Consider the following 15,036-nt stretch of genomic DNA (forward strand, 5'->3'; position numbering starts at 1 on the left):
ATGCCATTTCCCTACAAATTACCAAAATAGCAAGTGCAGGAGAAGTGAATCACTTACACACACACACACACACACACCAATGCTAAGAGAGCTAAATGCTAAGAGTAATAATTTAAGAGCAAACTGTCAAATGGTTGAATAACTTATTAACCTCAAGGAAGTAGTTTTCACACATCATACTGACTCAACTGCCAAAGAATGGCTTCAGATCTGCCATGGCAGCCCATTGCCTTCCATGGGAGCAGGCAACCCATTGCACCATGTGAATGGAGGATCAGAATTTGTCGGCAAGTTGTTGAGGAAAGTTTTTCCACCATTCCTGCTCTTCTGATTGAGGAAACCTGATAAGTTTCTGGGGAACCATTCTCTCAGGTTCCTGATCCAGAACACAGTTCCCACCCACCCGCACCCCTTATGCAAACAGGATCAGTGGAACAAAACTATCATGAATGCGGCAGAAGGTAGAGCAGGTTGTATTGGTAGGTCTCTGAGTGAGTTGCAGTAAATCAAGAAAGGCTCCTCTACCCCCAAATTGAACAATGCTTCAAAGGAAAAGTGGAGTGGGTTTGTGGATGAAAACACTGTGCACTCAGTTCTGGTACTGAAAATAAATTCCTATGCTGAGACATACCCTGTTCGAGTCGGATTCAGATTTAATCATATGTATAGTAGAGCCACTGAAGTCAATGGAACTTAAGCTAGTCATGACTAACTTATGTCCCTTTGATTTCTAAGTCTGGCCCCTAAGCTATTTTTTTTTCCATTTGGGTCCAGTTGGTGAATCTTGGGGTTCTGGGAAAAAAAAAAAAGCCCATACTCACACACACACAAAACCCCAAAGTAGATCCTGTAAGCCTCAAGTATGCTGCTGTACACTTTCATGTGCTTCAGAGAAGAGAGAAATGTTGCCTGAGGTTGGATCATTTCCCCCTCTTAGTCTGTTTTCTAATTTGCAAGGGATATGTTACTTTGCTCCTTCTGTATAATATATCCAATGCCATACCCGTCCTAATGGCAGCACAGCCCTTACAGTATTGGCATGTCATTACGGAGTCTTCAATTACATTTCATGCTCCTCTCTCTCTCTCTCTCTCTCTCTCTCTCTCTCTCTCTCTGCGCAACATGCCCTGTTTTAAACATCATTTGTTGGTCTCTCACGTTTCCAAAGGATTTGCTTAACTTTGTTACCTAAAAAGCTGGATATGCACCCTCTTAACCCTCTGTGACAGAAGCATTCTTTAATGGCCACTGTAATATGGGTAGGCTGGAAGGGCAGGAGTTACAACACCAGAAGCTCAGTTTTAAGCATGCAAATTGTTCAGCAATGAATGGTAATTTGCTGTTCGTTTAAAAAAAGAAAAAAAGACCAGGGAAAAAAAGACCAGCAGATCCTACAAACCAGGACGGTTTCTTGCATCAGACCCATAGAATCTTTTTCTTTTCTTTTTTTAAAAAACGTGGGGGGTTGCTGCCATTGCATATCATTATTTTTCTTTGAAAGGTGTGTCGACTCGGCTATCAAACCGGAAGCGGCTTTCCAGACAATTTCTGCAGTTTTCTATGAATTTCTCTTCCTCTGCTGTTTCCTGCACATTTAACCCTGTGATGTTCAGGGCAGAGCCAGGCGTTTGGGTGGCTTTTCTTTTCTTTTTTTCTTTCCATTGTACATTCCATGAAATAGGAGGCGAGGGAGGAACTGAATTATAGATCAGTTTAGGGGCGCAGCCGTGAATCCGAATTGTTATGCTGAATCCCTTTTACGCGCCTCTTCTAGTCGGTTCTTGGGTGTAAATTCCAGTGTATATCTGCGTGCAATTTACAGCCAGGTAAACGAAGGTTACGACCGAGGATGACAGCCGCTGAACAATCGTGCAACAGGCTGAGAGGTGTGGGTTGGTCTGCCTCCGTTCCTTGGCGGAGAGATTCGAACCGGCCCCCTTCTCGCCCCCCCAAATGCTCTAGCGCTCCTCTCCACCGCACCCCATCGCAGTCAATGGGGCCTGCTTCTAAATACGCCTGCAATCGTAAACCCACTTGCAGCACAAGCCTAGTTACTCAGAAGTAACTCGTACTGAATTCGATGGGGCTTTACTCCCACGTAAGGGTGTTCCTTGGAAATAATAAATATAGGGTATGCCTTAAAGGGTGGGCTATAAATAAGCTTATATATAAAATGAATAAATAAATTCAGTCCGGCTGACTTCTGCAACGTGCAACAGGCTATAAACGCATTGAAGTGTCAAACAAGTACAGCACGTCAATGAAACTGAAGTGTAAAAAATGCATAAATCAGCTTCATGGCAAAAAATAATTTTCTACATTCGTACTATTCCCGCGAGATTCTTGAGGGAATATATTGTCTACTGAAATTCTGGGATTTTATTGACTACTTCATTATTTTCTTTTGCACCACGGAACTTCCTTTGGGGTAAATTATTATTATTGTTGTTGTTGTTGTTGTTGTTGTTGACAGGGAGGGGTGTATTTGAAAAGAAAGGGAGGGATCATTTCTAAATCGATGTATTTTCTTCCTGTCCTCCACATAAGCGATCTGGTTTTCTAACTTGAATTCCAAGAAATCATAAAATAAAAAAAATAAAATAAAAAATCGTAGACTGTTAGGTGTGTCAAAAACAATTCTTTAAGGAAAACAACAACAGCTTTAATAGGCTCGGATCCTAAGCCCATTTCTCTGAAATAACAAGTTCGGCGTTAGTCAGCGAAAACAGGGGTCTTGTGGCACCTTTAAAACAATAGCACATTTATTGTGGCATGAACTTTCGTGAGCTAGATGAAGTAATAGGCTCTATACGAAGGCTTAAGTCACAATAAATCTATTCGCCTTTAAGGTGCCACAAGACTCTTTTCTCGGAAGTCAGTTCAGTAGGTGCAAATATATTTCGGGGTACATTCATTTAACGCGTGTGATGAAGGTGCGTTTGTTAACCGCGTAAGGCTGCAGGCACCCTTACTCAGCTGGGTTCAGCTCCCATTGAACAAAGCGCGATTCACGTCCGAGTAAATACGATCCACACGATCGCGCTGAGCAATGTTCTTACTGGGGTGTCACCCCAATTTAGCTGCTTCTGTGAATGGAGGGCCCATTAGGAATATAGATCATATGTAGATTCTGCATTCGAATTCATGATTTTCATTTGGTTTTTATTTATTTTTTACTTGGGAAATCAAGCAAGGAAAAAAATTGCTGAAGAGAAAGGGCAGCGCTGTAGACAATTTCGATTCATTCAGCGCTTATTGTGATTTTATATATTCTGGCTCAAAATTGGTTTTGAACATAGATCTCAGTTTAGGCTCTCAGTCGTTGAAAGGCAACCAGTTTAGGCTGAAATGCTACCCACGCTTCCTTGAAAGTAACTTCCATGCCATCCATGGGACTTACTTCCAAATAAATCGGAAAGGGATCCCGCAACGTGTAAAGCCGCCGACTGCGCCAGTTGGAAGCGAACAGGGAATCGCGCTGTTCACGACCGCAAACCTGCAAGTAAGGGAAATGGCGTCACGACAGGCAAAACATAAATCACATTCACTTTTGCCATAGGTGTAGATGCAGACTCGCGCACCCCGCTTGGGACCGGGCTTAGTCGATTAGCCCGTGCTTTTACTAAAAAGTGTCAAGAACCAGGGGATCTTTTGCAGTTAGCAAAGGGGGAAAGGGAGTAGAAAGGATTGGGAGATCCCAGCCCGTTGCCAGTTTCGAAGGAAAACGAAAGGAGCGCCGGATCGATCCTTTAAAGCAACTGACAAGGGGTTATATCTTTTCTAGGGAAGCTCATCAAAATAACCTCAAAAGAGTTGTCGGGGGCGGACAGGGAACCAACTCGGAAGCGTAACTAATTCCCCGGGCTATGCGGACGAATGGTTGGGTCGAGCAAAGGCGAAATGGACGGGTCTGCCAAATTGCGCCCCTTTGCGATCCGCAAACACGTTGGCAACGGTCCGGTTTCCCGGGAAAAGGCACCACGAGCCCGATCTCCAAAGGGCTCAGTGAGGCCGAAATGCTTGGGCAATTGGCTGCCGTAACAAGCTCATAGAATCTTAGAATCATAGAATAGTAGAGTTGGAAGGGGCCTAAAAGGCCATCGAGTCCAACCCCCTGCTCAGTGCAGCTCAATGCTCAATGCATCTCTTCCGTCGTCGGAAGATCGCCTGTTGCCCTTGGATGGGGGAGGGGGCGCAGTTTTCAACTCCCCCGCAAAACTCGGTGGGGTGACAGGAGCAGGTCGACCTCACGGGGTCGTTGTAAATGGCGGTGCGTTTTGTGGAGCTTCATTTTAAGAAATACTGGCTCTGCCCGCCCGTGATCAGCTGGGGGTGAAGGGCCTTGAGATCTGTGAAGTTGATTTGCAAGCCGGCGCCTTGCATGCCAGGTCTCCATCATAACAGGAAAGTAGTTTAGCCAGCAAGAAGCTGCGGGCTGGAGGCCGGGCGAGCCCCTGGATCGAGGCCCGGCAACCCTGCCTAGGGCTGCAAGCCTGGTTGCTCGGGAGTGAGCCCCACTGCCCTTGCTTCCGAGCAAACCTGCGTCAGATCGGGCTGCACCGCGGTCTCAGGCCGAGCACCCTGAATTCCCCCTGGGGTTCATCTGGATAACACGGCGGGGAATGCTCCAGGCCGACAGAGTTTCCGTCTGAACCGGATGAAGGTTCTTCCATCGTCCTGCCTCCCCCCCCCACACCCCCCCAAGGTCTCTCGAGCAAGCAGAGGGGGCTCATCCTGAACTGGTCCGCAGGCTGAGCTCCGGGCTTCCAAACCAACCATGGCCTGGCCTGGCATCTCGGCCCCCAGAGACCAGACCAGACCAGACCAGACCGTCGAGTGGACATGTTCAATCAAAAGGCAATTTGAATAAAAAGGATCGTTCCGACGAACACCGCGATGGGCAGCGGCATCCCGCGGTGGCGTTCGTGGGGAGGGCCGCTTCTGGCCGCCCCAAAGGACCGCCGTGTTAGCTTCGCTTTGGCTTTCCTTTGGCTTTTAGCACCTTCTGCACCGAGGGCAGGATCGTGGGTCCAAAGTGCAGGGACTAGGGGGGCCCTGCAAGACCCCGCCCAGAGGATAGAATGGCTCCCTAAAGAGCAACAGCTTCAGAAACAAACTCAGAGCTATTCGTGCAGTCATGGTCGTGCTTAGGTGAACTTGAATTGCAAAGCTGCACGGGCTCAGAGTATTTTGTTTCATTTAAATTCCGGGTTTGGCAAGTCATTTTGATAGGGACACACAAAATCCCCCAAATGCTTCGCCCTGAAAGTAAACATGGAATAATAATAATAATAATAATAATAATAATAATAATAATAATAATAATTTGCTGCCCTTTTCGTAACACCCGAAATCAACTGCCTGGTGGTCGCCAAAGTTTGGAAAGCCCTTCTAGTCAAATCTACTGCCCTCTTGAGGGGGGGGGGGGGGCTGTAACGCAATGTACTGACTAGGGCCATAGCTAGACCTAAGGTTTATCCCTGGATCGTCCAGGGGTCAAACCTGTTCATCTAGGTGACACACAGGGGATCCAGTGCTCAGGCAGGGGCGAACGCTGGATGATCCCAGGATAAACCTTAGGTCTAGCTGTGGCCTCAGAGGCCTTAGAGCGCAGCTCTGCTTCCTTCCGCCTGCGCTACGGGCTCTCTGGGCATATAGTAAGACGGCGCTAGTTCCCAGAGTAGTTCCAGAGATCGCTTAGGTCGTGTCTGTGAAGCGCTTGGAACCCACGAAAGAGCTCTGTCGAAGCTCAGCGTGCCGGTTGTGCGTAGGATCGGGACCGAAAAAGTCCTTTGTCCCCGCCGCCACCCCCACCCCGTCGCAAGCAATGAACGAGGGGCTGTTGTGACCTGTTAGAAACCCCCATCTGCATCACATCACAGAGCCTCAAGCGTCCTTTCCATGCACCCACTATAGCGATTACGCGCGATCCTATGCCTGTTTAGACAGAAAAAAACCTCCTAAAACTCTCCCAGAGCTGTGGGGCTCTTTTCTGTGTAAACAAGCATAGGATTACGCCCTAAAAGATTTTGGATGGAACCCCCCCCCCTTCTTCCACACGCTGTTTCTGAGTTTTTGATCGACTTTTTTCTCATTTGATTGTCTAAGTAAGGACATTCTTCCTCAGTCAGCTGGAAGTACATCTTCTGACTCCGGAGCTGCTCGGTTACCGCGGCCTCGACTTGCGCTACGCCGGGATGTCTGGCTCTTTTGGAATAATCCGAAGCAGGGGGCTCGACCGCCCTGCTTTGCGTTGTGCGATGTGACTTCTTTCTGTCTAACGTGCATAAGTTTGCGCCCTTAGGGGATCTGAAGGGGAAAGGCGTCCTCCAGATCTGTTAGATTGCAAGTCCCATCATGCCCAGCCAATTGGCCATGCTACCTGGGAATGATGGGAGTTGCAATCCAATACATCTGGAGGGCACCAGCTTGGCCTTGGAAGGTTGGGTTACGATCGCACCTGAAATCTGTCCTCCCCCCAAGCTTGGCTGCCTGGTCCCACGCCGTGAAGGCTCTTCGAGGAGTGACTTCAACCCCTCCGGGCTGCACCATTTGATCTCACACAAAGGCCAGATCAGGGCGAGAATGAATAAGTCCCTTCCCTAGAGTAGACGCCCCTGTCCGTCGCCTCGCCTCGCGGGTTCTGCCGGGGCGATGCGGCGGGTGAACCAGCCAAGCTTTGGCGCGCTGCTGTGTGGCAATGCAGAACTGATGGGGCTGGGCGGGGGCGGATGTAGGGAAAGGGGTGAGCGAGCGAGCGAGATGCAGTTGCGACAGCGCACGTTTCTGGAGAGAGTTCCCTGGAAATCGCAGCGTTCTCTCCGAGCAAAGCCGTTAGGTCTGTTTCTGGAGATGTTGCCGCGCCCCCGCGCCCGTTGAACTTAAGCCGCTTCCAGCAGAGGCAGGCAGTGGCGGGCTCTCAAGGGGGCACCGACAGGTGGGATTCCCCCCACCCCCACTCCCGGTTCGGCGGCTTTGCCCACCGCGGCGCGCCTCCGCCAAGGGCTTTGGGCCCCCTCTAGCGTCCACTTCGCGTTAGCGCAGAAGGAGCGGCTCGTCCGGGCGTTGGATCCTGCTCAACCCAAGCTGCCTGGGCTTGAGGTTTCCGGACGCCCTTGCGCAATCCAACTGTGGGCAGCAGCTCCAGAGACCCGAGAAATAACAAGCTTTGAAAAGGACGCCGCTTCCTCTTTGCGACTGCACCAGCCCACCCCCTCCTCCCTGCCCCCACGCCAGACCGCTGTGGTTTCTCCCATGTTGCAGATTTGTGCAACGGACTAACGTGCCTTCCACTCTCTTGAGAAACAATTTCCCCCTTTCCATATACGCTTCTGCCCATTCCACCCCCACTGTCAGTAAATTGAGTAAAGCGGGAGTTGCAGGCTTCCCTTCTTCCATCCATCTCCCCCCACCCCACCCCACCCCACCCCACACATACTTGGTCTTCTTAGGCTTCTACTCTGCCTCTCGTGGGAGAAGTGAACAGGCCTGGAGGGGAGACAGAGGGGACACTTATCTGTTCTCACCACCAACGTGAAACTACTTTGTACCAGGAAAACGAAAATTACCAACCTAACAGTCCTGATCCGACCAAGATTCCATTCAGTAAAACTAACCTATGTTTAACCCAAATGCTGGGTTAAAGGGAAGAAATTTTAGACCCGAAGGATTTTCAGAGATGGGTCAACTTCTCGATGCAAAAATGAAAGGTAGGCCATACTAATTCAACCCTAAAAATGCAACTAGAACAATTTTGTTACAGCTTGAACCACACACCAAGTTTTGCCTCCAACCAAACAGGTGTTTATTTACTCTTGAAGTTTTTTTTTATTTCACCCTTGACCTGTATGAATGGTCTTCCTTGAGAAAAGGGGAAATGAGGAAGGAGAGAGCCTAAGTCAGCTGCTTGTAGTGTCTGTGATGGAGCTTTGCCTGTGAGTTTTGTGTAAGAATGGCTGGATTTTAAGTGCTGGATTTTAAGTTTTGAACGAACTCTTCCTCCCAAGCCCCCACACCAATTTTGCAGGGCAGCATGTCTGTCATGCCCTCCCTTGTGTTACCCTCTGGAAACAGTGTTGAATGAAGTCATCTCAGAGAGGTCATTCATTGGCTGAGTCCATGAATTCATGAAATAACATTCACTTATAATTTATGTACATGCTGTCCTCTTCAAGGGTCACAGTGGGATACAACAGAAGATAATTTGAATTTAACACAAAAGGAATAAGGGGGAACAAAAGCAGTAGGCTGTAAACTTTCCTTTTCAATAGGGGAAGTGAGTGCTAAGCAGCTTTCTCTTGTAATTTTCCTTTGGTTACACAGAGCTGCTTTATTTTAGTGAGAAAACACCTTCAACCACACCTTGAAAAAATAGAAACAGGGTGTCTGTATACACACACACACACACACACACACACACACACACACAAACACTGCATCTGGCAAAGAGACTTGTGGAGTGGCTATATTAAGACATACAGGCCTTCCAGTGGAGCAGTCCTGCAAACAAGAGAACATCACCTGTCTTATTCATACCCGGGTTAGCCTATTTGTCCATCTTGTCCAATACTGTCTACTCCAACTGACAGTAGTACTCATGACACCTGCTTTCCAGAACTTTGAAATGGAGATACCAGGAATTGAACCTGGGATGTTCAGCATGCAAAACGTGACTTCTACACTTAGTTATAGTCACACCCCATGTGTGGCAATTGCATATTGACATTTTTATCCCACCCTTTTCCCAAAGAGCTCAGGTGGTGTACATGGTCTTTTCTCTAGTAGTTGTGAGGTAGCTTAGGCTGAGAGATGGTGATTGACCTAAAGTCCCTTAGTGGCCTTGATGGGTGAAGGGAATTGGAAAATTGTCCATCTTCCCAGGACCCCAGCACTTATTTATTTATTTTCCTGCCTTTCTGGGTGGGGGGGGGGGGCGCGAATGGTACTCAAGGTGGCTAACAATAAGATTCAGATTAAAAACAGAATCTTAATTAAACCACAACATAAAAATAAATAGATTAAAAACACAGCACTGAAATAAATAAGCAGCACTACTAGTCCAATGCTCTATCCAGTACACAGGCTTTCACAAAGAACCTTTATAGAAAATCATAGATTTCTGACACATGAGGTCAACGATCACTCAGCCTCAGCTAACCGCCTTACTGCTGTATGACAGCAGAGCATGGAAAAGAGCCAATGCCAGAGAACTAAAGAAATGATATTTGTCTTTTCATATGTGCTCTGCTCAGATAATATAGACAAAACAAAGCATCTCTGGTATGGATTCATTTGGCCTGGTCAAAAATATGGTTCTAATGGTTGAAGACTATGGCCATAGCTAGACCTAAGGTTTAACCCTGGATCATCCAGGGGTCAAACCTGTTCATCTAGGTGACACACAGAGGATCCAGTGCTCAGGCAGGGGCGAACCCTGGATGATCACAGGATAAACCTTAGGTCTAGCTGTGGCCTATGTGTCAAGCAGGTGCCAGATAAAAATCTCAACCAAAACTTGAGAAACCTGGATCTACATCCTACCTCAGAAATGGACTTCTTGGGTAGTCTGTGGCAACTTCCTGTCCTCTTATTTGCTGGACTGCATTGAGCTCCATCACACCAGTGATTTATCACACTCTCGGCATGCCTGGTATGTGTTTTTGCAGCATGGTACTCACACGACATCATCGCTGTCCTGTGTTCATCTCACTTCTTCCCCTCCCTTTTCCATCTTATTTTGGAGCAGGGAAAGTCCTTTTTGTCCCCGCTGTGCTCAATAAATCTGCTCCTCTGTCCCGTGTATTGCTGTCCTTGCGCTATATCAGACCATCCAATTTTTTGTTGTGAGTGTGTGTGCCCGCTGACAAAAGAGGAGGGCAGCGCGGTTGTCCGCTCAACTGCTCAGCCATGAAGGGGGAGGGAGACAGGGTGCTCAAACACCCTGCAGAGAAGGCCAGCGAGGCCACTGCCCTGCCCTGCCCAGACTCGGTCCCATTCAACTCTATGGTTCTTACTCCTGAGTAGGCATGTCTAGGTCTCCTGACTAGAACAATGTCAGTTTCCCGTTGCCATGCCAACACTGATCACAAGCTTCTCCAAAAAGTAATTGTAATACTTTCTGTTCACTTATATTGTTCAATGTGATCTTAGGGGGAAAAGCTTAGTGTGTTGTTTTACTGTAATTGTGCAGTTCCAGGCTGCCCTACTATTGTATTTGCGCAGAAATAAATTCTAGAAAGGAAGGAGTGAGAGAAAACCCAGGGCTGGATAGCTAAAAAAAAGCTTAGACTAGAGAGTGAAGGATAGTAGCTTGGACCAGGGACCCTATGTTAGCCTTCCCCAACCTGGTGCCTCCAATGTGTTAGTCTCCCAGAATTCCCTAGCCACCATGGGCAGGGGATTATGAGAGTTTTAGCCCAACACATTAGGAAAGCATCAGGCTGCCCTGTCCCCAAACATCTTGTCTGTGACCTATGGCCTGCACTGCATTTCTGAAGAGTTAACAAAATGCCATTATCTGTATAACTGATCTATAAAACGCCTCAGTGACTACGCCTGCCCTGGCCAACTCTTTGAAAGCATTTTTTCTTTAAGTCTCAGAAAGAACACAGGCTTTTGCATATTGAAATTTGGGTATAATCTCTAGAGATGTGAAGAGTAGGTCGGAGAAATGAAGTGAGATTTTTTTTAAAAAAACAACATTCTCTTTGTGACCTTCCCCTAGAGTGTATGGAAAAGTGTGCACTTGCATTTTACACCCTTTGGCTGTCTCTGCACAAAGAGAGGCAGGAAGTATGTGTGTAACTGGTTCTTGGGTTGCCATGTTTTTGTGTTTTCCCTTTTGTGTCTTTAACAGCTGCATAGAACCGGCAGAAATGCAGCAGGTGACTCTTTGCCCACCACTTTTATCTTCAGGGTGAAGAAAGCCTCACGTGTTGAATTTCTCTGCTTGCTTTTTTTTTTTTTTAATGCAGCTGGTCAAGGCAGAATAGCACTGATTGTGCCCGGAATTGGGGGGAGGGAGGGGAGCGGAGGTGAAGAAGTGGAGGAGGCAGCCCTATTCTTGGGGTGCCCTTTCTCACTTTGTTTCTTACCCATATCTACACAGTAATTTTACAAAGTGACAATTATGCATTTGCTTGCAAATGAGCACGCACGCGTCTCCCTCCAGTTAGGGAAAGAAGTCACTCAAGTGACCGCTCGTTCCAATGGAAATGCGTGGCGAGATTGAAAGTCTCGGAGACGAGCGTCCGTGCCTCCGAGCCTGAGGGGAGCAGTCTGGGGCTGGGGCAGGCTTCCTCGTCAAGTCAGTGGGCGCCTGGGCTCCTTCGAGGGCTGCTTTCGCGGCCTTTTCTGTTTCCCGCGAAGCCCCAGCGCGCAGGGAGAGCTCTGAGCGCGCGCCCGCCCGCTTCACGGCCATTGCCCGCTTCCCCGCCCCCGCCTTTCGCGGCCACACAGTCTCCACACAAGCCGCCGCCGCCGCCGCCACACACGGTTTGCTCCGAGCCTCCCGATGAGCGCGCGCTGCGGTGAGCGCGGCGTCCCACTGACACGCGGGCCTCTCTTTGGCCTTTTCTTCCCCCCCACCCTTACAGTAGCTTCCAACGGCGGTGCGCAGCAGGCCAATTCCAGGAGCCCAGTTGGGTTGGAGCCGCGCCCTGCTTAGTACCGGAAAGGCCTGTGATTGGCCCGCGTCCTCCCCTATGCAAAAGAGCTGAGGGAATGACATTCCTCCGGACTCTCTTACTGTAAAAGCAAATTCATTTCCAGTCAATCTCCATTCATAGAGCCAGAAGGCGCGAGGGAGAGGGAGGGGGAAGAGGAGGAGGCAGAGGCGGCGGCGGGGAAACGGGAACGATGCTTTTTCAGATCAGTATGAGCAAACAAACAGCGCCTCACAGAAGGTCACACACAGCTGGCGAGCCTGGCCTCTGTAGGCAGCAGCAGCAGCAGCAGCAGCAGCAGCCATCGGGAAAGCTCGCTGGTGGAGTCTGCTGAACACGTGAAGACTTCTTTCGCTTTGGAAACGTGAACCGCGCTAGGAGCGAGCAGGCTCTCTCTCGTCCGGACTCCTTTTTCCCCCCCGCTCTTGAATCTGAGAGGGCGGCTCGGGTTGAGTTTTTGTTTTGCTTTGAACCGCCTATCGCGCGTGCTGCTAGTCCTCTTGTTCGGCGGTGAAGAGGCCGGACTCGACTGGGCAGAAGAAGAGGCTTCTCGCTTCGCCTCGTGCTGTGTGAAGTTGGAAGAGGAAAGGAAGCCAGAAGAGCGAGAAAGGGGAAGGCGGGGGGGGGGGAGAGAGAGAGAGAGAAACCGATGGTCCGGACAGCAGAGCTCCACCTGCTGTGGTTAAACCATAGTTGAGGGAAGCCGGCCCCTGTGGCTGAATTTGAGGAAGATCGCTTCAGATATTCCCCTCAGAGTTTGGCAGTGACTCACACAGCGGCCGCAGAGCGTTGGGTGACTTGTGAGGCAGGCGTGTGCGTGTGTGTTAGAAGTTGCTGCACGCATTAACCACAGCGGGAACCCACAATCCAACCAGCATTGCCAACCCAAAGGGCTCCCCCGCCCCCCGCTTTCCTTTCTGTTTCTTCTCTGGACTCGCCTCTCTTTCCCCCGCCTTGCGCGCTTCAAATTCTTGGCGCGCGTCATCCTAAGGACTTGCGCCTCAGACCCTTTCCGATCAAACCGACCCCCCCCCCCAAGCCGCACTGAGTAATTTGGGGCCAAAGCGTCGTCAGGACTTAAGGGGCGGCGCGAAGCGAACTACTGAGACGGGTCCGAGGCTGCTTTGGGAAGAAGGGGCGGGGGAGGCCGAAGAGACATTAATGGATTTCTGTTGTGTTTAAATTCTCTATAGAGTCGATTGTAAATATTTGATGAAGTACCGTATATAAAGCTGTGATAGCCAGTTGACCTTTGAAAACCTCAGGTCGCCTCCTTTGAAGCCCGTTTGCCCCTTTCATTTTAAAACGGATTCCTCTCTCGATGAGAAGAGGCGGGTGCCTTGAATCTGGATGCTAACTCGGCTATCGCAGCGGTGGGAGGGGAAGAAGATCGCTCGCTCTTGAAAATGATAGGAAATTAACTACTGAAAAGTCTCGCTCCTTCCCTCCTTTTGTCTCTGCGTGCGTGTGGTTTCGAACGGATGTCTTGCGTTTCCTTTGCTCAAAACTTCTCTCAGTGTGTGGGATTTCGGAAGGGCCTTTGATTTTAATAACACTGGTAATCCCCGAGGGGAGGAAAGAAAGAGAGAGAAAGAGAGAACTTGTCCAAATCTATAGGGTTGGGGTGTTTTGTTTTGTTTTAGTTTTTAAAGAGGCACAGACACATTTCCAGGACAGCCTGAAACTGGATGCTTGGATTAACTGTGGCCGGACAAGGAAGCAGAGAGTCCCCCTGCTCTGTCCAACTGTTGATCCGAATTCACTTCGGGACTGGCTTCACTCCGCTCGCCCCTCCCGCTCCGGGACCCTAAGCCTCTGTCCTTTTATGTGGGTCTCCCGAGAGCCGCCGGCTGAAGAGTTGCGCTCCTTTCGCTTTGTCCGAAGCCCTCTGCGGAACTTTTTCACTCAAAAGGCTTGTTGTGATGCGTATCCCCGTAGATACCAGCACCAGCCGCCGCTTCACGCCGCCCTCCACCACTCTGAGTCCGGGCAAGATGAGCGACACGCTGCCGCTGGTGAGCCAGGAGAACAGCAGCGGCGCCCTGGTGGGCAAGCTGAGAAGCGCAGACCGCAGCATGGTGGAAGTCTTGGCCGATCACCCGGGCGAGCTGGTCCGCACCGACAGCCCCAACTTCCTCTGCTCCGTCCTGCCGACCCACTGGAGGTGTAACAAGACTTTGCCGATCGCCTTCAAGGTACGAGCGTGGGGAGAAGGGCAGGGCTGGCATAGTGGGTCTCAGTGTGTGTATGCATGCACATATCTTGTGGGGGAGTTCAACTAAACCGAATTAAAGGGAGCAATGTGTGGCTAAGAGAGTATCCCAGTAGGATTTCTCTGCGGTCGATGCCCGTTGCAAGCGATCAGTTTGCATTCCCTCTCCCCATTCGGAGACATCCTGACTTGTGCTTCCAAACAGACCTTTTATCCCTCTAGGGTTGCAGCGTTGCGGCCCCAGCCTCTGCCTGTTTACTTGGAAGTAAGACCCACTGAGATTGATGGTGCTTATCCCGACTACTCGTGCTTTAGGGTCGGAGCCTAAAAGTGCCCTGCAGAGTTTGGACGTTAACTTCCCAGCCATGTGGACTGTATCCCCGGGATGGACTGAGATGAGGTTTTCCGAGGCGTAAAGGGCCTCAGAAAGATGTACCCAGATCCTATTCCTTGTTTCCTTAGACTGAAGCCCTAGTGAATGGAGTGGGGTTTACTTCCAAGTAAGTGGGCATAGAATTAGGGCCCGTAGACAGGCTCCCATGCATGTGGGCATGGAAGAAGTTTCAACGAAATCAACCAGATTTACTCCCGAATAAGTGTCTGCAGCAGGGCAGCCATGTAAGGTGGCCCTAAGAATGTTTCCAGCGAAATAAATCCCAGCTCAGTGAGATTTACTTCCAGAGAAGGTGTGCAAGGGATTGCAGCCTAACACCACAGTCCTATGCGTCATTACTGGGCAATAACTTGCTCTGTAGGTACTTCCCATCTTCCCATTCCCTAATAAAGGGGTGGGTTGATTTGGTCTACCTTAAAACAAAACTGGGATTCCCTCCCCCCATCCACCCTTTTTTATTTTTGGAGTTTGAAAATGAGGGAATGGATATGCTGGATCTCTTCCCAGCCAAGGCATGACTAGTCTATAGTAAGGATTTCTTTATGTATTACATTTATATCCTGCCCTAGGCAGCTTACATGATCCTCCTCCTCTTCATTTTATCCTCACAACAATCCTGTGAAGTAAGTTAGGCTAAGAGTTCACCAAAGTTGCTGATTCTGGCTGCCCCAAAGTCACCCAGTGAGCTTCATGGCCAAGCAAGGACTAGAACCCAGATCTCTCAAGTTCCAGTCCAACTCTTTGTAGCATCCAAGACCAAGCTCCAC

At 49.4% G+C, this 15,036-nt stretch overlaps 1 protein-coding gene across 2 annotated transcripts in view; it reads left to right on the top strand.

Annotated features, from left to right (window-relative positions):
- The window catches only part of RUNX1 (RUNX family transcription factor 1), a 211,268-nt gene that overhangs the window by 104,298 nt on the left and 91,934 nt on the right, over positions 1–15,036 (top strand). For both annotated transcript variants that reach the window (XM_063127570.1, XM_063127571.1), the window contains one exon: positions 13,602–13,858. In XM_063127570.1, the coding sequence (XP_062983640.1) occupies positions 13,602–13,858 (257 nt within the window). The remainder of the gene's footprint in view (positions 1–13,601; positions 13,859–15,036) is intronic.

Source organism: Elgaria multicarinata, chromosome 5 (assembly GCF_023053635.1).
Source record: "Elgaria multicarinata webbii isolate HBS135686 ecotype San Diego chromosome 5, rElgMul1.1.pri, whole genome shotgun sequence".
Classification (NCBI taxonomy): domain Eukaryota; kingdom Metazoa; phylum Chordata; class Lepidosauria; order Squamata; family Anguidae; genus Elgaria; species Elgaria multicarinata.